The sequence below is a fragment of the Delphinus delphis genome, chromosome 12 (assembly GCF_949987515.2).
Source record: "Delphinus delphis chromosome 12, mDelDel1.2, whole genome shotgun sequence".
NCBI lineage: Eukaryota > Metazoa > Chordata > Mammalia > Artiodactyla > Delphinidae > Delphinus > Delphinus delphis.
This window is the reverse complement of record NC_082694.2, coordinates 31,585,980-31,612,022: the sequence shown is the minus strand read 5'-3', so window position 1 is coordinate 31,612,022 and position 26,043 is coordinate 31,585,980. Positions and strand designations below refer to the sequence as shown.

The window sequence follows — 26,043 nt, the reverse complement described above, 5'->3', positions numbered from 1 at the left end:
ATAGTCACTGTGGAAAACAGTACGGCAGTTCCTCAAAAAATTAAAAATAGCGTTAGGTTCTAGTAATTCTATTTCTGGGTATGTACCTCAAAGAGTCTTGAGTTTTGAAGAGATATTTGCACACTCATGTTCAAAGAAGCATTATTCACAGTACCCAAAAGATAGAAGCAACCCATGTGTTAACTGACAGATGGATAAACAAAACACAACAGAGTATTATTCAGCTTTAAAAAGAAATTCTGACATATGCTACAACATGTACGAACCATGAGGACATTATGTTAAGTGAAAAGAGCCAGTCACAAAAGAACAAATACTGTGTAATTCCACTTATATGAGGCACCTACAGTAGTCAAATTCATAGAGACAGAAAGTAGAATGGTGGTTGCCAGGGGTTGGGGGGAGACAGGAACGGAGAGGTACTGTTTAATAGGCAGAGTTTCGATTTTGCAAAATGAAAACAAGTTCTGTGGATGCATGGTGGTGATGGCTGTAAACAATATAAATGTACTTGAGGCCACTGAACTGTCCACTTTAAAATGGGAAATTTTGTGTTACATATACTTTACCACAATTTTTTAAAATGATTAAATCTTTCCACCAATTTTCAGAGAAAATTCCTCAATCTTCTCTACCATTTTTTTAAACCTTTGATACCACCTATAGCTTATCTGTTCCCTAATACAAATAAAAGGCAGAATAAATGAACACACAGCATATGAGCATCAGTGAAATACTTTGAGGCTCCCTAGAGCTAGGCTTCGTGTGGCAGCTTTATGAGCACACAAATGCTCGGCTGTGATTTTTTTATGCCAGATTTTCTAAGAAAATTTGTTTTACAATGCTTTGGAAAAGAAAAATACTCCTTAAAAAAGAAAGAAAAACACCTCCAATTATCCAGTGTCCCTTCACTTAGAGTTTAACAATGGCTGATATCAAGGAATTCTACTTTGATGGCTCTGAGTTGTGCAAAGGTCATAGGTCATAAGAGCCAGTTTCATGTCTGTAAGACAAAAATACCATTGCTAAGACTTCTTGATAACTAGGACTGCGCCCCTGGGAATAAGGGCCTGGAACCAAAGCTGTTATAGCACTTCCTATCTTTATACTAATTCAGAGTTCCCAAAGCAATTTCAAATACATGATTTCATCTGAGCCACACAAGCCAGTCCGCAGGTAGGTTCTACTATGGCCAATGCTGAGGAGGGGGAGAACACAGAGTTTGAGTGATTTGACCAAAATCACTTAGCTACTAAGTGGCTAGAACCAAGCTCTTACAAGTTCAAATCCATTCTTGTATCTCCCTAACCCTTAAATTTAGCTCTCTAGTCAAAGGATTTATTGAGCTGGGATCTGTCCCCAAACGACCCCTCGCTGTGTGGGTGCTGTGAGCCACCAGGAAGAAGGAGCACAGTCACAGCAGCACTAAGGCCTCACTTCCTTACTCACGAAGAGAGAGATTACTGGACATACCCACCGGTCAGTATTATTTCTGGCTCAAAGGAAATCATATGTGAAAACATTTAAAAAGCATAAAATAAAATGTTAAGTCACAAAAGGCATAGTTGTCAGGAGGCTAAGGTTCCATGATTCTCACCATCAGGAAGGCTGAGTGTGGGAGGGAAGCATGTATGTAAACCCAACCAACCAACCAACACACCTAACCGGTGTCCACCACCGGTGGAGGGAGTGACAAACTGCTTGCTTTGAGGGGCAGGAGACAAACCTGCAGTCTGCCAAGGTACCAGAGACCGCAGACTCTCCGCCCTTTCCTCACTCGGGCATTTCAAGATGCTGAGGAAGGATACAGGGATAAAGGAGCTATATAACAATGTGCTACAGGCTGGGCATATAACAGTAAATAAGGTAATCAAAGACACAGTGGTCACATGCCATACTTAGCCCAGATCCTGGAGAGCATCATGAAAGGAGGAGCTGAACAATCTGCTGAGCTTACCTACTACTTTCATCCCAGGGTTTGGCAGCTTCCTGACATGTGGGCTGTGCCTCTGTTTATGCCCCCTCAAGAGTGGGAAGGAGGCCTGGCTAGGGGTTGGCGGACTCAGAGACGGAAGGCTATGGAGATAGTAGTCTGGTGTAGCTGGGGACGGAAATGGAGGGTAATGGGGCTGCCAAAAGCCTTTCGGCCTCAGGTTTCATTTACTTCATTCATCTAATCTGCAAATACTCACTGAGTGCCAGCTACACCCTGCAGTGTTCTCAGCATTAACGGTACACTGGTAAATAAGACAGACAAGGTCCCTCCCTCAGGACACTGGCATTCTGGTGGAGAAAGAGGAATGAACAAGTAGAAACAGACAATGTCATGATAAATGCTAGGAAGAAAAAAGCCACGGGGTGTGAGTGACAGTGCCCGTGGGACCACGTCGGGCCTCTCCGAGAAGACAGCAATTAAGCAGAGACCCAAATGTCAAATGACAAGAAGGAAAAGCTTTCCAGGCAGAGTACCAGAAAGTGCAAAGGCCCTGATGTGGGAATAAGCTTAGCTTAGCTTATTGGAGGAAAGACTGAAGGGAAGAATGCTATGAGCTCAGGTTAGAAGGGTAGCCAAGGGCCAGACTAGTCAGGGTCTTGTAGGTATGGTAAGAAGCCTGGATTTTGTGCTCAGTGATTTGAGAATTCACTGGACTGCAAAGGAGTGACATGTCTGATTTATGCTTTCATCCTCTGGCTTGTGCCAAGAGGTCACCCTTCCAGTTCTGCAGTCCATGGGCTATCTAGGTAAGAGCAAGGCATGGACCAAAAGGGGTACCAAAGGGAGAAGGCCTCAATAATCCCTTTTTCCTTGTCTGATATTATGACTGCCACAAAAGGGAGGAAAAAGAAGCCAGTGGGCCCTAGCTCGAGTTTACAGCCCATCCTTTCTAGCCTTCTGCTTGAAACTGGCCTGTCTTGGCCCTGCCGGGCATGCCTGATGAATGCAACAGAGAAAAGGACCTCTGTTGATTCTTTCTTCTCTTTTCTTTAACTACCCTATCCTGAATCATTCCCTAGTGACTTTAGATATTTTTGACCTACCTCCAGGTCCAGCAAGCTACAAAGTTACACAATACTACCCGATCAGGGCAAATTTCTTCTTCCTCTTAGAAGGGTCAACAAACTACTTAAAGAAATAAAAACTATCTTGGGAACCTAGCTGTGGTCTGTCTTAGTAAGTAGAGGATATGCACATCACAATCACTTCCGATCTTAAGGCAATCAATCAAATAAATCCCTCTGACATTTTGGGAGAGAAGAAAAACCAAGCAGATTCTTTTAGTTTAAGACTTTTAGTTTAAGAAATCGACAGGGGTAAGAATGGGAGAAAAGAAAAAACTATCAGCAGCAAAATGACTGTCAGCTGTTTCTAAGGAGCTGGATCTATTTGCTTTTTCAAAGAGACTGAAAAAGAAGAGAAAGGGTGGCTTCTGTTCCTCACATTCTGCTCCCCTTCCCCCAAAAGGATGGGGAGGGGAGCGCGAAGAGAAATCTTTGGCATTCACGAACTCCAAATGGAAAGCATCCAATGATATTGTTTCAAAAGCTATTTCAATCAGACCACACTAACCGTTTCTTACTTTTTTAGACTGCTTACTTAAAAATCGGTACAGAGCAGACAGTAGGGGAGATTAGAATTACTTATTTCGATGACGAAGAGTCAAGCCCAGATAGTGGAAGGTAGTGGAACCGAGGTCTCCTGACTCACACTCCCTATCAAATTTTATTATGTATTTGTATCTTTTAAAAATAAAAGCACATTATAGCAAAATAGGAACAGGAAGTCACTCATAATCCAATCATTATACTACACCATTAGCATTTTGTTCCTTCTATCATAGGCTTATAGGTTCCCCACCCCCTTGTTATAATCACACTGAACTAATGCTCTTTGCGACACACAGGCCCTTTATATTACCATTAACACAGTCAAGGATATGAAACTTGAGACTGATATGATGTGGAATACAACTTGGTATAATCTGAGCTGAATTTATTATCTTTACTAAGGACTAGTGACCCCACAAGGGAATTTTGCCCCTCTTATTGAGACAGTAAAAATATACAACAGCACCTATTAACAGGTATTGGAATTCAGGTCCTTTTCCTGGAGTGTTTAAAACAGAACTCTCAAGAAGCCCCGGGATGTAACTTAACTTCAGATCAGTTTTATTTACCTACCTGGTGCATCAGGTACTTGAAGAGGAATGAAAGGATCAGATACACTTAGAAGAGGAAGGCTAGAATCCACAGTCTGCCCACCCTTCCTTTTTTCAGCTGGAATTGGTTGGAGTGGAAGGAAGGATCAAGAAGAGAGAGAAAAAAAGAGAAAAGCAGAAAACATCAAGTAAATCCAGATGTACTTACCATCTATTAACCCAACTCAAATTATAGAGTAAGTCTAAATTTAGAGGCAGAATAAAGAAATATGAGTGGATATAATTCAATGTAATAGCAAAGTATGTCTAAGATGTACAATCTGGTCCTTGCAACGTAGTCTGAGATGCAATTAATGGTAAAAGTAGGCTAGTCGTACATCTGAAATTCCACGTCTTCCTTGGATACTGCAGTCTATAGTGATCTCTTTCAGAATTCCTACTGCAATTACTACTATCCTTATCACACATTTTGGTAGGTAAACAAACTTTGTCTATTTTGTAACTTAGAATATGTGTATAGGTACTTCCTATGTGCCCATTTCCCTCTTGAGGTCCTTTAGGGACTGAGTCCTATTCTATCACCATAGGTCAAATGTAGTGCTAGGTAGACACAAAGAGACAGAAGCAGATTTCTTCCCTATTGGAAGGTTAGATAAACCCTAACCTTTGGACTACATCTACCATACTATTGGCATTCATCCTATATTTGGCAAACTTCTAGATTTACAGAAATCTATACACCCTATGGAATATCAGAGCCTGAAGGGATCTCAGCACTTTCTATCATAATTTTCTTATTTTCCAGAAAAAAAAGTGAAGCCCAGAAGTTAAGAGACTAGACAGAGGTCCACCAGCAGACCCAGGATCAAAACACAGGTCTCCTGGCTCCGTCTTTACCATTCTTTACCTTGCATTTTAATAATGAGTTAGTTCCTGAATTAAAATCTAATTTAGCCTTTTATAAAGTGGATTAAAAAGAACCTTTTAATTTTCAAGTAATTGTAGAATCATAGGAAGCTGCAGTACATAGAACTCTGTGAACCCTTCAACCATCTTCCCCCAGTGGTGAGTTCTTATACAACCATAGTTCAATATCACTGACATCAGGGCAATTCTGTTAACTAAACTCTATTCAGTTTTCACATGTACTCACATTTGTGTGTGTGTGTTTGTGTGTTTATAGTTCCTTGCCATTTGACAGTACGTATAAATTAGCCTAAGCACCAAAACAATGATACACAACTATTCCATCAAACAAAAGAACTTCCTTGTACTCCTTTATAGTCACACCCACTCCTTACTCCTGTCCCAGTCTCTAAAATTTTGTCATTTTAAGAATATCATTCAAGTGGGCTTTTAACTAAGCTTCTTTAAAGGTCTGTGGAGGAAGAGAAGGGTTTAAATCACTGCTCTTGTCTCTGAAATATTTTAAAATGAGATACAATGAAATATATTAAAAGAAAAAGAACAAATTATGAAATTGAATGTATAGTATAATTCATGTTTGAAAAAAGTATGTACAAAGAAATAAAACTATGGACATAAATATTGTTAAATGTTAGTAATGCTTTCCTCTTGGAATGGGGTCATGAGTTTTTCAATCTTGCTTCCTTGGGGTTTTAGCAAATTAATGTATATAATTTATCAACACAAAAATACAGTAAGTCCCCTACATATGACCTTCAAGTTGAGAATGTTCAAAGATGTGAACATGCGTTCCTATGTCCAATCACGTAAGTTAGTTCACGCGTCTGGTGTACATTGTCACATGCAGCTTGCCCTCATCTCCTATTGCTAACGATCCTTCAGCTCTACCATCTCCCACCTCCTCTCCCTCCTCCAGTCAGTAACTCTTCTTGCCTGTTCACTAGATGCCAGCCCCTGTACGCCAGCTGTTGTACTGTACTACTGTACTTTTCAGGGTACTGTATTGTAAGATTAAAAATGTTTTCTTTATTTTTTGTGTTTGTTTTTTATGTATCATTTGTGTGAAAAGTATTATAAACCTGTTACAGTACAGTATTATATAGCTGACTGTGCTAGTTGGGTACCTAGGCCAACTTTGGTGGACTTACGAACAAATTGGACTTATGAACAAACCGGATTTACGAATGTGCTCTTGGAACGGAACTCGTTCATATGTAGGGGACTTACTGTATTTTAAATAAAGAGGCACAATGTCAAGTTTTAATTGTCTGCCTGTTCCTCCTCTAATGTATGAACACAGTTTAGCAACATTTTTGCAGCTTTTACCATAAAAATGTTAAGGATAACCCTTGTGTCATCCTCCCCAGCTCATCACCAAATTTCCTGCTTCTCTCCTCTCTTGGTTAGTTAGAAGGTTTCAAATCAGTGAACGGTCTGAGCTTGATTAGAAAACTTGGAGAAAATGGTGCCACCCTGAACTTCATACAGTGAGGACACACTAATTTCTGGGATTTAGATATAATTTTATTTCATTTGTGAAGAATGAAGATTCCTCTTCATTCACACCACAAATGCAAACGAAGGGAAAATACCAAATGTTCATAGAAAAGTGCTGGATAAATTGAGGAAAATACGAAGATGTTTTGTAATGCCTGTAAAAGCTTAGTGTCACTGATTTATAAGATTTCTGAGATGTGGTTATAACTACAGCTTCTGCGCTGGGCTGCCCAGGGACAAATTTCTACTCTGTCATTCCCCACCTATGACCTTGGGCAGGTCACTTAGCCTCTCATGGGCTGTTGTGAGGGATCACTGGAGATAATGTGCATAAAAGCACTTACCCAGTGGGCTTAGCATGCAGCATGTACTCAACATATGTTTGCAGGTATTACTGTCCTAACTACTCAAATATGTGTTTTCTAATGGCTGGGCCATTAAAAAAAATACTGCCATTTACAACCTTCAAAGTTAAGCATTACGGGGAGAAGAGGCAAAAATAAAAGCAAAAAACAACTCTTTAAAAAATAGTTCATACAGACAAAAAACAAAACATAAAATGTATGATAAGAAAGAATTAGGCATTAAAACTGGAAGTGGATGGAAAATGATTAGGGACATCTGTTATTAACATCGGTGAATCCAAGCTCCTATCCTTTGGCAAAAAGCGACTCCTTTCCTTCATTCAACAAATGTGTACTGAGCCAAGCACTGTACTAAACGCTGGGATTCAGCATCAAAGAAGACCCTCCTAGGGCTTATTCCATGACCCCCTTTCCAGGGAAACTATATCCTACCCAGCACCATAACTAGTCATCATTGTGACATTTTATCTCAAGGACAATGACCAATGCTTTATACATTTGGTATATTTAGTCAACTATTTGGCATATCCAACTTTAAGCACTTTCAACCAGACCAAAATACCAATAAATTTAAAAATTAGGGCTTCCCTGGTGGCACAGTGGTTGAGAGTCCACCTGCCAATGCAGGGGACACGGGTTCGTGCCCCCGTCTGAGAGGGTCCCACATGCCGCGGAGCGGCTGGGCCTGTGAGCCATGGCCGTTGAGCCTGCACGTCCAGAGCCTGTGCTCCGTGACAGGAGAGGCCACAACAGTGAGAGGGCCATATACCGCAAAAAAAAAAAAAAAATTAAAAATTATATAGACCAGACAACAAAGCTAAAAATAAAAAATAACACACAAAAAATTTTCACTATTTAATATTAAAAAACACACCTTCCAAATAATTCCAATGCCTGTTCCAAAATATTAACAATGAGAACATCATATGAAGACTTATGGGATATGGTTAAAACATGAGTTTTTTCTTACAAGGGAAACACACAGCTATTAGAAAGCACTCTCAGTAACAGTGTAATCCTCAAAGGCTGGGGTGGGGTGGGCAACTGGAGCAAGAAAGAGGCAAGAGAATAGTAGATTCTCTGTGAAAAAGTCTTCCTGGAAATTATAATTAGCCTCCCTCCCCACTCTCATGCCAGATGAAAATCACTGTTATATTGAGAGAAAAACTCTAAATACTTTTTTTTAAAGAATTAAAAAAAAATTTACTATGTGTTCTTGAAATCAGCAAAAGTGAACCTAAGAAAAATAGGGAACTGTAATCAAAAAGATAAAGGCAAAAGATAAAGAATTAGACAACAGAAAAAGAGTAGTTCTATAGAGTTGTCTTTGAAAGGTAATAAAATAGCAAATCTCTAGCTAGAATTACCAAGAAAAAGAGAAACACAAATACATACAATAAAATTGATGTATGCAAAGAAAATATTATAAAAGATTTAAATGTATTCTTCTATTTTATTAAAAAAAATTTGAAACTATAGATGATTTTCTAGGACATTATTATTAAATTTGCCTTATTATGAGGCAGAAAACCTGAGAGAGGAAGTTCTAGAGCCAGAGGGTCGGTGTCCCAGCTCTGCCACTTACTAGCTATGTGACCCTGGGAAAGAGACTAGCCTGTGCTCAGTTACCTCAACCATAACTGATGTGGGGATGATGTGGCAACCTCGGAGGGTTGTTGAGAGGGTCAGATAAGATAATACTTGCATAGGACAAATGACAAACTGGGAGAAAAGTTTACAATATGACACATGAAGAGCTCTTACATATTAATAAGAACAAAATAAACACAGCACATTAAAAAAAAAAAAGGACATGAACAACACAAATCCCAAAAGAAATAAAAATGGCCAGTAAACAATGTCCTCTGTCTACAGCCTCTGAGCTGGTCTGTCTGGGAAAAACAGGTGAAAATTACTCATTCACTGTCGACTGAAATAAAATTTGTATAGCATTCTTGGAGGGCAATTTGGAAATATGCACCAAAAGCCTTAATTACACATATCTTTTGATTTAGCAAATAATCCCCTAAAAGCTATCTTAAAGAAATTTTAAAGGATATGAATAAAAATTTGGCTTCAAGAATGTTTATGTGGTGAAAATTAGTAACAACCTAAGTATTAATCAAAGGGGATGTTAAATACAATGTTATTGTTCTTCCATTAAAAATCATGTTGTAGATTAGTATTTATTGAAGTGGGAACTACTAACTCCCATAGAACGTTTACAGAATGAATAACAAACTCCTGCATAATACCCAAGAGAAAATACTGCAGAGGCCATATTATCACAATGCAATGAAAATATATCCTAAATAACTCTAGGGTAAAGAAATCAAAACTTAAAATTTAAAATTTAAAAACATCCAGAAAAGAATGAGAATAAGAGAGCATTACAGGGACTTCCCTGGTGGTCCAGTGGTTAAGAATCCACCTCCCAATACAGGGTACACGGGTTGGATCCCTGGTCGGGGAACTAAGATCCCACATGCCGTGGGGCAACGAAGCCCACGAGCTGCAACTACTGAGCATGTGGGCCATAACTACAGAGCCCGCATGCTGAAACTACAGAGCCCACGTGCTATGGAGCCCTGCGCCACAACTACAGAGCCCACACGCCGCAACTACTGAGCCCACGCACCACAACTAGAGAGAAGCCTGAACACCATAGCGAGGAGCCCACGCACCACAGCGGAGGATCCCACATGCTGCAAGGAAGATTCCGAGTACCACAACTAAGACCTGACGCAGCCAAAAATTAAATAAATAAATAAATAAATAAATAGAGCGTTACATAGCAAATGTTATGGAATAACAGCCAAAGTTCTAATCAGAAATAAATTTACGAGGTTAGAAAAATACTGATACACCCAAAGAAAGCAGGAAGAATATGAAAAATTAAAAGCAGAAATTAATCAATATAATTAAAAAGATCAATTTTGAAGGATATCAAATTCCATATCCTACAAAGAACATATTCAAAACCTCACATCCATTGCTGAGGAATTTATAACAGTAAAACACTGACATCAAATTAATGTTTAAAAAAGAGGTACCTGGTTAAATACATTAGGATGCATCCACATAAAGGAATTTAATGTAGATATTTTAAAAGTTATATTCAAGGAGCTTCTTTAATGATATGGGGGAAAGATGCCAAATTTTGTAAGCAAAAAAAATTAGGCTTTAAAATATGACTATAAAGATGTACCTTAGAGTCATAAACTGAGGCTGAAAATTGTGCACAAAATTGTGGACACATGTATTTTTGTGAAAGAGAAGATCTGTAACTTCCCTTAGATTCACAAAGATATCTGTGACCCTAAAAAGGTTAAATGCCACTAACAGACATCCAAATGGTATTGCTATGCTAATTTCTCAGGGGTGAGATCATGGGGCTCTTAACTTTCTTCTCTATGCTCTTCTATAAATTACTAAATATGTATATTAATTAGGTTTTTATAATTACTTCTAGAATTTTTTTAAACGTCTCATTTAAAAAGGTATCTCGCTTCCGCCACAGCAGCCATTAAAGAGCAGCAGCCATGGCTCTGCGCTACCCCATGGCTGTGGGCCTCAACAGGAGCCACAAGGTGGCCGAGAACGTGAGCAAGCCGAGGCGCAGCCGCTGCCACGGGCCCCTCACCAAGCGCACTGAGTTTGTGCGGGACATGATCCAGGAGGTGTGCGGCTTCGCCTCTTACGAACGGCGGGCCATGGAGCTGCTCAAGGTCTCCAAGGACAAGCGGGCCTTCAAGTTCATCAAGAAAAGGGTGGGGGGACACATCTGTGCCAAGAGGAAGAGAAAGGAGCTGAGCAATGTCCTGGCCGCCATGAGGAAGGCAGCAGCCAAGAAGGACTGAGCCCTTCCCCTCTGTGCACAATAAAACTTCTTCAGAAAAAAATAAAAATAAAAAGATATCTCCCTGTCCCCATAAGCACACACACACATGCACAAAAACACAGCATAGAAGAGACTCAGATATAGGATAGAGCATCTAATTCTTAGAACTCCTCAAGTCATTCCAAAGAACCTAAGCAATTACAAGAGATTAACAGAGTAATGTTCCTGAAATTTAGAAATATTTGCTGAAAAACATGTATGTGGACTTGAGAGAACAAATCCTGTATATTACTGCCAGATCACCCTGCCATTCTAATTCAAAGTGATTCTAGATCTTTTTTTATCCCGATGTTTTTATAGGAAATCTTCAGAATGAAGAAAACTACGTTACCACCAGGATCTGGGGCTCACTGCCATGCTAGGGTTATCTGTGGACTGGAAACCAGTGGGAAGGTCACAACAGTGAGTCTTGAGCTTCAGGTGTTCGCCATACTAACCAGTTCCAGCAGAAAATGAGGAAGCGGCAAAAGTATCACCTTGGCTTGGTTGAAAGCCTGGGATCAAACTCTCAGCTGAGCCTCCAAGCTTCTCAGGATGTTTGCCTGGAGGGACAAAATACCACTCGGTTCATCCCAGCAGAACCCCATGATGCACACACAGGCCAGGGGTGAAGGGCACCCTCCAAACCGACATCTAGACTTGACTCATTTTACTGCATTATGGCAACACCTTGGCTATTCAAAGGTCCTTGTCTGGTCACTGCAGTAACTGAGAAACAGCTGAGGAAAGAAAGGAAGTCTAAAGCTCTAAAGCCTGAGGACATTACTCAGAGCACAATGCCTCCAGCCTTCACTCTGAATCGATTTATCTCTACATCATTCTAATGAGTTTGATGATCTGTTTTCCATGTTGAAAGTAGTTATGAGAGCAAAAGAGAAGACAGATGGCAGTAGTGAGATGCTATGAGGGACAGGCACAATGACAATGGCTTAATGTAAAAGCCAACAGTTGAACAACAAGAACAGTGACAGGAAATTACTAAAAATAGATACAAGAATTTTAAAATTTGGGAGTCACTTAATCAGGTGCAAAATACTAGTTTTCAACAGCACATGAAGGCATTTCTGTTTACAGTCTAGAACAATAACTGGCATACGTAACAATGAAACAAATTGACAATAAATGTCAAAGAAAGTTAAATCTTATGCCCTATGAAGAAAAAAAAGGGCAAGAAGTGTATGGATTTTTAAAAGATGTCTATAAAATTATAAAGCTAAAATGTTTGGTCAAAGTTCGTACCATTCACTCCGTTCTGATCATTCCTTTACCCTGTGCTTTTGTCTGCACTGAGGTACTTTTTTTGAACTGTATCATACTGTAGAATTTTCCCAGGGTGTGTGCTGTTGTTTTCCAAGGTGTATGTGTGTCTGTGAGTGGGTATCTTGCCTTCCAAATTAGACTGTGGATTTGAGGGTAGAAATGGTACCTTCTGTTTATTTGATCTCCGCTCCAGGGTCAGTCAACAGTAATAGAGAATTCTGATCATGAAGATTCAGTGTCTACATGAGGGCACACTCTCGTGGGTAAGCAGCTACGACTTTCTGGGATAATAAACCCACTTAGGACAAGGTACCATCACATTCCTCCAAGGAGTGAACATGCTTGACACTATCATCCTGATCTATGCTACCAAATCTTTCCTAAAAGTTTCCCACTCTCCTTGCTGCCACCCACAACAGACCAGGATTTCCTAAGGATGAAGAGACTTCGGTGCCCTAGTAAAAATACAGGCTGATTTGTGCATACACTTCAAAATCAAGTCTTTGAAGGAAAGAAAGACCCAAGCCTACATTTTCACATGCGTACCCCTCTAGAGTTAATCACAAAAAGACACCAATTACTCACCTTCCCCCAGCTTGGCAAAGTCCTTGTTCAGCAGTTCTTCAGCTGTGAGTTTGGAGAAATTGTCGTCGTCAAAGGGATTCCATGTAGAACCTTCTGAAGGATTATAAACGTTTTGCTGGGAGGCCCGAGGGGAGCCTGAAGGAGTGGTGGTTGCAGACCTAGGTAGGTTCCCACCCCCACGAAATAAAAAGACATATCAAGGTTGAAAAGGGTCAACCTATTTTCTCTTTGTTTCAAGAGCAAATTATTTTATAAGTCAAACCATTATTTTCTACAGTATGTTTCTAAAAGGGCTTCCCGTAGCAATGGAACAGTTTCCAAAGATGCCCTTTCCACTGTGTGAAACAAACATCTCCCTTTCTTTTGTGATTCACTGTCTCCGGCTACATCTTTAACCTCTTGCTTAGATTTTTGGTCTCATCTGCAAGTTCTTTCAATTCAGGATCCCAAAGCCACCTGTTCTTAGGCTCGTGCATCCTGTGGTGACCACTGTAACATTCACAACAGCTCCAGAGGGGCTGCCGCCTATTCCGGCTGCCTCGCATCTGTCAGGATCCAGCATCAGTGGACACCATCACAGTTAAAGAGCAACAAAGACATTTACCACCATCTTGAGCCCCTGGGTATCATCACCTGATTTTCTTATAAAGTCCCTCTTGATGCCCTTTGCATTTACCTAATGACTCAATTTAAAGATTTTTAACTTCCGTATATGGTTCCAAGAAAGCTGAGAGCCTGACACTGCATTTACGCAACAAACACTCACTGCAATCTACCTGATGTCAGGCACAGAGCCTGTCACCGGATTTACAAAGGTTGATTAAGCCACGGTGCTTGCTGTGGATGAACTTGCAGGCTAGGTCTGCTAACCATACAAATAAATAATGATAATAGAGTGTGATACATGCTCAAAAAAGGGTTCAGACAAAATTATATATGATACCAGAGGAAGGGTCAAAGCAAATATAACCTCCAACATGGATCTTGATGAATAAATAAGCATTTCCTAAGTGGACCAGGAGGAGAGTGGCAGTTCCACCAATGTGATATAATAGTCCTTGGTCTGTTAACCAGTCGGTTCAGATATTATTCTACAGGCAATGGGGAGCCAATGAAATGTTATCAGCATGGAGAGATTTGATCAGATCAAGAATTTAGAAAACACATGATACAGTATGGGATGGAAGACAGACTGGAAACTGTGAGGCAAGTAGGAAATTATTTCTTAAGATCAGTCTGATCTACAGGAAAATTCAGTTCTCAATAAACACAGACACTCACCCCTACATATACATCTACACACAACTACATACACATGCAAAAATCACACAGCAATGTTCCCCAGCAGCCCTTGTCCACAAAAGCAGTACATACTTGGACTTATTGAGACTGGCCTCAGCTGCAGCTGCTTGGAGCAGCTGGGTTGATTTGCTGGCAGGGACCCCAAAGACTGCGCTGTGGGTCACGTCGCTGAGAATCCGCCTGTGCCCAGCACGCTGGGCCTTGGGGGACGATGGAGGAGTGAGAGATCCGAGTTTCTGCCCCTGGATGGTAGGAGGTGGGGTTGTCTGAACCTTTGGCTGTTGTCTTATGGGGGCTTGAATCTGCTAGGAAGAGAGACAAAAGCGTTAAAAAAAAAAAAAAAGGGAAAGGAAAAACAAATCAGCAGACGAGCATAACAAAAATGCCATGTGAGAGCTAACATATGGCTCAAATGGCTCAGTTTATCAAGAACACCCAGAAAGAAAAAAACAAGGCTTTGACGATCTGAGCTGCAGCCTTGAGACTGATACCAGCATGGTACTTACCTGGTGCTTATCTATAAATTTCAATCTTCATCGGCAATAATGTACAGGGTAACCATATGTAACTCGACCCAGATCAAAGACTGCAGAAGCTAGTCCTAGCTTTAAAGACCTAGAGAGTTTCCTAAAGGACCACTTTCTGCTTTAGGAACTCATTCAGAATGCCTCCACAGGGCAGCCTTTAAGCATTCTACTGGCACAGTTACAAGCCAATGAAGGCACACCTCTAGCTAAAACACATTTGAGCTGAGTGATTTCTGCTAAGAGATCCCTTTCTGACAGAGCTCAGACTACTAGTTAAATGAGACAGAATCTCACTGTGATTAATAAATGGCAGCACTTTTTTGCTTTTGTTGTTAACACTCTAGTTCATTGATAGGATGGGTCTTACAGGATTCTGTTTCTGTGGCAACCCCTGAGAAAATGTGCAGCATTGGAGCAGTGGGATGATCCTGTTCCCATCTTCAGTTTGGAAATGGCACTGAAGAACCATGTAGAGAATACAGTAAAAGAGAAGAAAAAATGTAAAAGCCCTTGATGATGACTGATCTAATAATACGAGGCCTCTCTTGACATACAGGTCTTTTCCAGAAGGAAGGCAGGACACACTGTCACCACAGAAAAACAAACTGGTGGGAACATCCTTGTGGCCACATAGCGAGTCTTTAAGCATAAGTCTTGATCTACAGAGTTCTATGTCAAGAAAATGAACAAAAATTAATATTAAAAAGGCCACCTAACCCTTTTCTTAACTGTCAATCCAGATATAAAGGAACTCAGAATATTAAATGCCTCAGGTATTGAACTATCCCTTCCCTCCAGTCCTTCATCTCAGATTGGAGCTGCCCCTCCACGCTGCAAATTGGTTCTCACATTCTGTGTCTTCAAAGATGAAGAGATTTAGGAAACTAGAGTGTCCAGCTACTTGGGTCAGGATGCTGACAGCCTGGGAGTTTCTGTACCTATATTGACTCAGACTTTAATTTTATTGAGGCAGGCTACGTACATGTGAGAGTACACAACCACTCACCAATCGAATGAATGATACAATATAAGGTTCTAATTCCGATCAAATTAAAGTCAAAGGGTAAAGCAGCTGACTGCATCTCTGAGTGAGAAGCAAAGTGCTCTGGGAAGAAGACCAGAGTTCCAGCTCCACAACTTCCTCAGGGGTCCAGAAGTGCATCTGCAACAGCCAGCCTAAAGCCAGTACCCATAGGGGCGAGAAGGGATTTAAGGACAGAACTAGATTTGCTTATTTCTTGCACTTTAAGACATTCACTACACTGAAAAGGGTACTTAACTGTTGAGGCCCTTTATTTTGAAGAGTCCAGACTACCTGGAGAACATTTCCCCTTCCTTCTGCCTATTCTCTGTATGCAGCACACCGAAGAACAGATGCTTCCATCATGAGGACACCTTGTTTTATCACAGCTACCAATTCAAACTGGCTGCCACCCATTCAGCCACTCCCCACAACAACCCTGTCAAGCAGTTTTATTTCCAATCAGAAACTCAGAATGAAGAGTCAAAAAAGACCTTAGAGAACATGGATTCCAACTCCCTCATTTTAGAAGAGACCAGACCAAGGCCCCCTAAGGCTAAGTGCTCACTCAAGGTCACACGGTCAATTGAGGGCAGAATCCATGTCTCTTGACTATCGCCCAGGACCCTTTTCTGCACCATGATGCCTCCTCATCCAAAAATGGGATTGGGAAGGGGGAGGAGGGAGAAACAGACCACAGGGGGAGAAGAAGCAAGGTAGACTCAAATGCCTATCTTGCCAAAGATTTTTTAAAAAACAAAATATATAACTATAAAAGGAGTATAATAACATCAAGAAATGTAAGGATATAGACTACGGGAGAAAAACCACCTGGACTTCCATTCCACTACTCTAATACAACTGTTCTTATCTTTCTGGTATCTTATATTTAAGTCTATTTCAAGTACATACTCGTCCCATAATCTCATCTCTCCTCTAACACTACCTCATGAGAGTTTCCATACTATTGTACAGACTTTTATGACCATGATTTTTAAAAATTAATTTATTTTTATTGAAATATAGTTGATTGTTTTTGTTTTCTTTTAATATTTATTTATTTTTGGCTGTGTCAGGTCTTAGTTGCGGCATGTGGGATTTTTCATTGTGGTGCACGGGCTCTTCGTTGCGCCGTGCAGATTTCTCTCTAGTTGTAGTGTGCAGGCTTCTCTCTAGTTGTGGCGCATGGGCTTCAGGGTGCATGGGCTCAGCAGTTGCGGCACGCAGGCTCTCTAGTTATGGCGTGTGGGCTCCAGAGCTCGCAGCCTCTCTAGTTGTGGCGTGCTGGCTCAGTAGTTGTGGCACGCAGGGTTAGTTGCCCCGCTGCATGTGGGATCTTAGTTCCCCGACCAGGGATTGAACCCACGTCCTCTGCATTGGAAGGCGGATTGTTAACCACTGGCCCACCAGGGAAGTCTCTGTAACCATGATTTTTAATGGCTGCACAGGTGAGTTGTTGGAACGAGTTAGGTTGCTTCCATGCTTGTGGCTATTTTTAAGACTGCAATAAACATCTGTGGGGTATGGCCATCCTCCCTTTGCAGATTGTTGTGAGATGGTTGCAGGGTATGCTTTACATTCAATTACTTGCTTCTCTAGCAAAGTCCTACAAAGGGTCACCGGAGAAAGGGAAGGGTCAAGGCTGGGAGGTTCTCTGGCTCCTGGCTGAAGCACGTTCTGTTCTCGTTCCTTCTCTGTGCCCTCAACCACCTACCCCTGAACAAAGTGCTCAAAGTATTTTTTCATTCAAGGAACATGGAGAAGGATCACAGTTCATTCCCAAGGAAGTGGATACTTTTGTCCAGGGTCAGCAGAGGGGGACCCCATAAGAAGGGTATAGTCAGTGGTAGATGATCGCGTCCTCACCCTGAACGATCATTGTTATTATCCTTGAACACAGATCAGGATTCTTCAGTTCATGCCCCAGCTCTGGTGCTATCAGTCTGTGTGTCTTGGGTGATCCCTTTCTAGCCTGGGCCTCAGTTTCTAATTCCATTAAATGAGGACTGGACAAAATAAGATTTCAACTAGCTACATGATACAGTAATTTTTTTAAAAACTCTTTTTCCATTAACAAGAGGAACTTTGTCGCTTGTTAAAAATACAGAGAGTAGCTGTCTACCAAACGCCTGCAGGAAGACCAAGCTGTTTCAGAAACGAAGGTGTAAAGACACTGAACACACATTTAGCTGAGACTTAAAGAAGACAATCTATTTACGGCACTGCTTCCTTTTGAAGGGATGTAGCTTTTCTGGTTTAAGATGAGTGACAAAACTCTATTAGAAATCAATCCTCAGAAAGATAGTTTCTTACTTTTCCTTCGTTCTTCTAGTGGTTGGGCTTCCCTGGGAATAAGAGAGTAGCTGTGATACTCTGTCAGCTGGGTATGTAAAATGCCTTTTTCTATCATTATAAAATTTTCTATTACTGTCACTCTGTGAGTACTCATTAAAGGCACTCATTAAAGGTCAAAGTATGATGTGCCTGAGGATGTACCTGTAGAGGTCAATCAGAAAGCATGTAGAGGTCTTGATTCTATACTCAGCCAGTATCTAGAAACGAACATGCCGAATTTCTAAACTGACAAGATGGCTCAAACAACAGTCAGATGCTCTGGTGCCCAGAGGGAGATCAGGCCACGACAAATGGTCTCAGCAAGCGGGCCCTGGAAGGGCGCTGCATAGTAGACTTATTTAGGTGGCCAGTAATATCGTCCAAGACAAAGAATAAACACAAGACTGTCAGGACTCAGGGTACAGGTGGAGGCCTACACGAACCTCCCGAGACTGGGAAGGCCACAGTGGTCAAACTGCCCCCTGAAGACGGGAAAGGGATTAGCTCTAACCCTACCTAGGGCTTTGACTGCTTGACACTGGCACTGACAGAGACAATGAACAGCTCTTTCTGCCAGCCTAATATTAGAGTGAGAAATAAGAAAGTTCATCGTCTATTAATCCCATACTCCTAATTTATGCCTCCCCGCTCCCTTCCCCTTCGGTAACCATAAGTTTGTTTTCTATGGCTGTGAGTCTATTTGTGTCTTGTAAACAAGTTCATTTGTCCATCAGCAACCTAGAATCATTTTTCTAAAACCTTAAGCTTCTAGAGTATACCTCATCCTTTTCCTGGATGTATCGGGAAAAGATCAAATATTTTCACCACCAGGGCGGGGAGCAGCCATGCCACACCAGCTGCTGCGGCCTCTTTCCCACCCTTTCCCTAGCCCTCACTGCGTGCTCCTCTTCTGGTTGATTCTCACCGCTGGCTCCTGGGCAGGGGCTGGCTGGGGGGCTGTGGCTGGCTGTGCCTGGGCCTGCTGTAGGGCTACCACTGCGGTCTTCTGCTGCAAGGCAGCCTGCTGAGTCAGCAGCTGTTGTTGATGCAGGGTTGTGGCCAGCTGCTGCTGCTGGTAGAAGCTCTGTATCAGCTGCTGTTGAGAGCTTCCTTGGGCTACCACGGGGAACTGAGCGATCGCTGGTTGCTGGGCTGCAGGGTGTACTGCCTGAAACTGAGCAGGAGAAAGTGGCAAGGAATGAAGAGGTGAATAAAAGCCTGTCTCAGAACCATATTCCACAAAGGATGAATGTCTCAGTAACAACTAAGACCGGTGCTGAAGCCAAAGGCAAGGGCAGGTAGGGCGTCTTTTACCTTGGCCTGAAAAGTCACGAGGGGAACCTCAGGGCATGACATAAACACAGCAGCACGTTACACTGACAGGCTCCAGCCACTGCACTACCTGCCTCCTGCAGTGCAGACTGGCTTCCGAGGGGTTTCTGTGCCTGGCCTGAGGGCATCCATCTGACTGTACATCTTGTGACTCCACATGCTGGAGCGTAACAGAAGCTACTAAATGATCTGCTAACCGCAGAAGTTATCCCTCTCGTAAAGGGATTTGGAAATAACCAGGATTAAAATTCTTCCCTACATGAACAGGATGAAGCAATGATGACACTAAGGAGAATAACCTAAATGTTAACTCAGTTATTAAGTCCTCTCAAGCCTTTCTGAAAATCATTTCCCAATAGCTCTCTTTATTATACTCCCATCTTTAAACATTCAAAATATTCAATATACTCTACCACTTAATGATATTTTATCTTATACTGGTAGCATGGTTTCAAGTTATATTCTTTTATAAACTTCCTGAAGACAGGAATACTTCTCTACTCCTCACTACTAAGGACTCTGTGTAAGGCACAAAAACACAGCTGAAAAAAGGGCCTACTGATGAACAAAAGTCAAGATCTTGTCTGTGAAAGCCCAAATACTGTCACTTAGTTATGAAGTTAACTGGGAGGATATTGTTTGCCTACTGGGGCAAAGTTAAAGCATTAGCAAAAAAGCAGATATCAATAAATAGCTGGCTACTTATAATAGCAAAATGCTAGAAACAACGAAATGTCTGTCAACAGGGGACTGATTGGAATAAATTATGCTATATATCCTTTAAAGGGAACACTCTCAAGTTGTAAATAGGAATGAAGGATACCTCCATATATGGGATGGAGGGAACAGAATTTTGCAGATTTAAGTTTGAAATTATGTAAATGTTTTACATTTTCACAAAACAAAATTAAACCGAAATTTAAAAAGCAATAACTAAACAGCAAAACAAAGCAAATAAACCTGTGTATCAGATTAATAGCCAAACTCCTAGAAAATAATGTGCTAAACATTCTAGGTGTAAGAATGGCAAAGAAGGGCTTCCCTGGTGGTGCAGTGGTTGAGAGTCCGCCTGCCGATGCAGGGGACACAGATTCATGCCCCAGTCCGGGAAGATCCCACATGACGCAGAGCGGCTGGGCCCGTGAGCCATGGCCGCTGAGGCTGCGCGTCCGGAGCCTGTGCTCCGCAATGGGAGAGGCCACAGCAGTGAGAGGCCCGCATACCGCAAAAAAACAAAAAAAAAAAAACCAAAAAACAAGAATGGCAAAGAAATCTTAAACTGTTTTCAGTAATCATATTGGTATTGTTATCTTGAAACTATAAATCAATTAAGAATTATGTTAATGTTGTTAGGAATCAAGATTTCCAGATGAGAAAGATACAAATATAAAATCCAAGAAGTTAAACAAAAATCCTATAATTACAAATCTGCTTTAGAAATATAAATTTGAATTCATGGTGTATATTCTATTAAAAAATATATATATATGTGTCCTAACTATTCACTGAAAAGGCCTAAAAATAATAACCAACCCATTAGCAAATGGGTATCCCTAGTAGCAAGACTGTGGTCTCTAAATATCATTTCCATTAAAGGGAAACAGCTCCTTGGAGAAATGGCTCATTCCAGGTCAAGGGCAGAATGATTCTGGAACAGCTTGTTACACCAAATAGCAAGGACACATTAAAGGCTACTGGAGTCACAGCCAAAGGACCCAGGAGCCAATCTGAAGAGACTTCCACTGGCCAAAACTGAGACAACTGGGACAAATTTTTTTAACAGCAATGTGTGGAAACATATCAAATATATTAAGATGCATGAACTCATAATGATACTAAGAACAAAACAAAATCTTCATTGTTCACTTCTGGATGGTACTATGAACAAACTCATTATTCTGAAAACTGGTAAACACAGGGAAAGAGTCATGCATTATTTCTGCCTTTTCTGTACAAACAGTACCTCAGGGTAATCAAATACTTGCTGAAAAAGTTCTTTACAGGGGACTTCCCTGGTAGTCTAGTGGTTAAGACTCCGTGCTTCCAATGCAGGGGGTGCGAGTTCGACCCCAAGTTCTTTACAGAAAAATCCAGCCCCGAAATGAAGATGGAATGCTAGAATATCACCGCTTTGCCACCCCTAATGAATTAATGGACTTAGGAAACAAACTGAAGGGGAATATTAAGTGACTGGATCAGACAGACAACGCCAAACCCACAGATTGATCTTAATATTAATAAAAGAGGGGACAAGCAGACTTTATCCACAGTTTCGCTTTCTGCAGTTTCAGTTACCCGTGATGAACAGTGATATGAAAATATTAAATGGGGGGCTTCTCTGGTGGCGCAGTGGTTGAGAGTCTGCCTGCCGATGCAGGGGACGCGGGTTCGTGCCCCAGTCTGGGAAGATCCCACATGCCGCGGAGCGGCTGGGCCCGTGAGCCATGGCCACTGAGCCTGCATGTCTGGAGCCTGTGCTCCGCAACAGAAGAGGCCACAACAGTGAGAGGCCCGTGTACCGCAAAAAAAAAGGAAAGAAAACAAAAAAAGAAAATATTAAATGGAAAAGTCCAGAAATAAGCAATTCATAAGTTTTAAACTGCATGTTGTTCTGAGCAGTGTGACGAAACCTTGCACCGTCCCATTTCGTCCTGGCTGGGATCCCCAACCATTGACACCATCTGCTCCTGACATGCAACCATTGACACTGTCATGGCTCCATGGCTCTGGATCCCAAGAAGCAGATGACCCTCCTTCCGACGTATGGTTAGAAGGTCAATAGTAGCCTAACGCTATGTCACAATGCTCACGACATTCACCTTACTTCATCTCATCAAGCAGGCATTTTATCATCTCACATCATCACAAGAATATTTTGTGAGAGACACTACACTCACATAAGTTTTATTACAGTATATTGCTATAATTGATGTATTTTATTATTAGCTATTCTTGTTACTCTCTTACTGTGCCTAATTTATAAACTAAACTTTACCATAGGTATGTATGTATAGGAAAAAACATGGTATATATAGGGTCCGGTACTAGCTGTGGTTTCAGACACCCACTGGGGGTCTTGGAATGTATCCCCCACAGACAAGGTGAGACTACTGTATGTCTTGTGATGTTGAGACTACTGTATGTCTCCTGATGTGATGCAACTGGAAGAACAAAGGACTATCAACCTGAATCAAATACTGAGAGGCCTCAAGAAACTACCCATTTACACAGAGGGTGGTGGAACATATTAAACAACACCACAGGGATGCAATCAACCAAATCCAGAATGTGGGAAATTCTACAGGACAAACGACCCAGTTTCTTTAAAAAAAAAAAAAAAAAAAAAAAAAAGTGGCAAAGGGGAAAAAAAGAGGAGGAAGCCACCTATGGCTAAAAGGGGGACTTAAAAGATATATTGATCATTATAAAATGAATATATTCAGAGCAAAAAAATGTGAAAAAATATACAAAGCAATTTAAATTATGACACACCAGAAAGAGTTAAACACTACTGGATATTTGATGATAATAAGAAATAATTGTTTTTCTGCTTCAATTTGATGATGGTGTCATGTCAGAAAAAAAAAAGAAAAACAAAAAAGAGTCATGTACCAAAATGTTCATTGCAGCTCTATTTACAATAGCCAGGACATGGAAGCAACCTAAGTGTCCATTGACAGATGAATGGATAAAGATGTGGCACATATATACGATGGAATATTACTCAGCCATAAAAAGAAACGAAATTGAGATATTTGTAGTGAGGTGGATGGACCTAGAGTCTGTCATACAGAGTGAAGTAAGTCAGAAAGAGAAAAACAAATACCGTATGCTAACACATATATATGGAATCTAAGAAAAAAAAAAAAGGTCATGAAGAACCTAGGGGTAAGACGGGAATAAAGACACAGACCTACTAGAGAATGGACTTGAGGATATGGGGGGGGGAAGGGTAAGTTGGGACGAAGTGAGAGAGTGGCATGGACATATATACACTACCAAACGTAAAATAGCTAGTGGGAAGCAGCCGCATAGCACGGGGAGATCAGCTCGGTGCTTTGTGACCATCTAGAGGGGTGGGATAGGGAGGGTGGGAGGGAGGGAGATGCAAGAGGAAAGAGATATGGGGACATATGTATAACTGATTCACTTTGTTATACAGCAGAAACTAACACACTATTGTAAAGCAAATATACTCCAATAAAGATGTTAATAAATAAATAAATAAATAAATAAATAAAAATAAAAAAAAGAGTCCTTAAAAACCAGCTTCCTTGCTGAGGTTCCCTGGTGAGGTGCAGAATTCCCCATGGCCTGAGAAGAAGCAGGGGAGGGCTGTGAGTGATGCAGTGAGGGCTCCACTGTGTGAGGTTTAGTGTCTGCCATCTGTGAGTACAACGCTGTGCCGGGTCATGGCTCTCTGTCTTCCCAGGGCTTCCCAAGGAAGACACCTGCACGTAGTGGACCTTTTCACAGGGATGACTCACATATGCCAAGCGAGGGTCACATTCACCGCCTTACCTGCTGAGCCTGGGCCTGCTGCTGCTGCTGCTGGTAGAATGTGCCCGCTGGCTGCTGTGCAGGAGGCGGTGCCGCCTGCTGCTGCTGCTGCTGCTGCTGCTGCTGCTGAAGGAAGAGCTGCTGCTGGTGCTGGGGTGTGGCCTGGGCCTGGGTGGGCAGACCCTGGGCCTGCGTGGAAGGCGGCTGCTGTGGGGTGGGCGGAGCCTGGGGCTGCTTGGGCTGAGACTGCGGTAGGGGTTGGCTGGGTGGAGGCTGGGGTTTTGGTTGAGGAACGCTGGCTAAAAGGCCAGGCTGATTGCTGGATCCTGCAAGGAGAATAAACTCCATATAAGGGCTCAAAACTCTTCCAAACGAAAGCGGCTTTCTTTCTTGCCAAAGCAATAAAGAGGGGGTGATCAGTGGACAGATAATCCCAAGATCCATGGGCTTCTCACTGTCCTTGCACCTGGAAGGCCCTTCCTTCTTCTTGCCATACTACGTGCTTCATATTTTTCAAAACATGGTCCAATAACAGTGTTCAATGCTTGTCTCCTTCAAAAAGTCCTCCCTTGCTCACCATCCCATTTAGTCAATTACTCCTTTAGTCAGCACCCTGAGGATCTACATATTCAACCGGACTTTGATGCTACTGTACATAAACACAATCTTTGCATTTGTGGCACACTGCAGGACCAAAGCATTCTTTGGTGGTTTACATGTATGTTACACAACCCCAGTCTGGATGCCTGATTGTAAGTAAATGACCACCAAATTCACCAACAGCAGCTTCCTGGTAGGGGGAGTGATGGCTGTGTTCAGTTACTTGATAATTTGGATCAATCCTCTTTACGAAAGGAAACTCAGTCCGCTCATTAGAAATGGAAAAACAAAACATGAAGAGGTGACAGATACCTCAAGAGACAGAGCATTAAAGAAATAATTCCTCTGTGTCCAAAAAGATTTTTTTTTTTAATGCAAAGAGAAGTACATGAAATAGAGAGGGAGGCAGGGGACGAATGGACCATGTCATAAAATCAGGGCCAAGACTAGAAAAAATAGAGACAACAGGCTTCAGTGGCCTTGGAGATCCACTGGAGAATTCAATGTGAGGCCTTCCTTTTGGCCAGCCATGACCCGTACAACTTCAACGGCAGCTCATCTCCAGTTCCTTGAGGAAAACCATTACTCTTTACATGTCTCTAGATTCCATTCCAGGAAAAACCAGGCTTTCCAAGACTTCTCTACAGTCCAGGATGACAAAGAGGTGTACCAAGTTTCAAACCGACCTAGTTACTGACCTGTGGCCTGAGGTGGGGGCTGAACTGTGGCCCTCTTACGAGGTGTCAGGGCTGGCTGGATGGGAAGGATTCCTGGGTTGGGCTGAGTCTGTCCAGCTTTAGGCCTCTGGCGGGGTGCTATTGAAGTCTCTGTGGTGGGAATGGGATCTGTCAGTCTAGAAAGAGAAAAGGTGAAAAAAAACCTGCCTGTTAAAGGGTGAGAAAATGAAGAGGGGGCAGACAGAGTACATGATGGATAACCTTTCACCTCCACATTCATCCAAACCTTCCATATCCACTTAATCAACATTTCCCAGAGGGTATTCCACAGGATGTTTTGTGTTACTAGATGTTATGAAAAAAAAAAGGTGGGCAAGTAAGTTTTAACACACTGATCAAAATAGCAGATTCCTTTCTAGAAAAACTTTTCACTTGTGAACGTGCAAGGAATACCTCAAAGACAGCATTATATAGAATGCAACGTTTCTCAAACTTTTTTGATCTTGGGACCATTTTGCCTAATACTTCTTAGGATTTCCTAGAATCTACTTTGATGATAATGCAAAGAGGGGTTTAAAGCAGGTGGTTTTCAGATGTACAGGGACTCAAACCTGATTCGAACTAGCTGTCAAAATGGTCTCTCTATAATAAGAAGCATCAAATGAGTTAATCCAATAACGCAACTAGAAGGAATAAGTAAATAACCCAAGATAAAGGATTTGGGGAGTGTGACAGGAACTCTATTTCCTCCAATACACATATTTGCTTTTTTCCATGGTAATAAGAATTTTTAGCTGGACATAGGGTCATCCAGAGTAAAAATCACATTGCCCAGTCTCGCTTGTAATCAGGTATGGCCATGCGTCTAAGTTCTGGCCTACGTGGGTTATAAACAGATTGTTATGTAGCAGTTTCTAGAAACCTTAAGAAACTCTGTGCATGCTCTTTGTCTCTCTTCTTCTTTGGCAATTCCTTGATCCTGCTGCTTGGAAGAGGGATGCTGCCATATCGGCCCATGAGGGCATGGCCACAACCATAGGGATGGTGGAGTGATGAGC

General features: G+C 41.7%; 2 protein-coding genes across 10 annotated transcripts in view; one reads left to right on the top strand and one right to left on the bottom strand.

Annotated features, from left to right (window-relative positions):
* The window catches only part of AAK1 (AP2 associated kinase 1), a 169,123-nt gene that overhangs the window by 33,294 nt on the left and 109,786 nt on the right, over positions 1-26,043 (bottom strand). For 3 of the 9 annotated variants that reach the window (XM_060026437.1, XM_060026443.1, XM_060026440.1), the window contains exons 11-17: positions 25,007-25,161; positions 23,730-24,034; positions 18,802-19,050; positions 14,067-14,299; positions 12,693-12,850; positions 11,285-11,389; positions 4,180-4,275 (exon numbers count right to left, since the gene is read on the bottom strand). In XM_060026437.1, coding sequence (XP_059882420.1) covers positions 4,180-4,275; positions 11,285-11,389; positions 12,693-12,850; positions 14,067-14,299; positions 18,802-19,050; positions 23,730-24,034; positions 25,007-25,161 — 1,301 coding nt within the window. The remainder of the gene's footprint in view (positions 1-4,179; positions 4,276-11,284; positions 11,390-12,692; positions 12,851-14,066; positions 14,300-18,801; positions 19,051-23,729; positions 24,035-25,006; positions 25,162-26,043) is intronic. The other 6 variants (XM_060026438.1, XM_060026435.1, XM_060026439.1 and 3 more) reach the window with 6 other exon arrangements.
* LOC132434829 (large ribosomal subunit protein eL36-like) lies at positions 8,736-10,806 on the top strand. The gene has a single exon (XM_060026444.1). The coding sequence runs from the start codon at positions 10,489-10,491 to the stop codon at positions 10,804-10,806; it is 318 nt and encodes a 105-aa protein (XP_059882427.1). The 5' UTR covers positions 8,736-10,488.

Bases quoted from the DNA above. Each gene is read 5' to 3' on its own strand.
- LOC132434829 (XM_060026444.1), top strand. From the start codon at position 10,489: ATGGCTCTGCGCTACCCCATGGCTGTGGGCCTCAACAGGAGCCACAAG.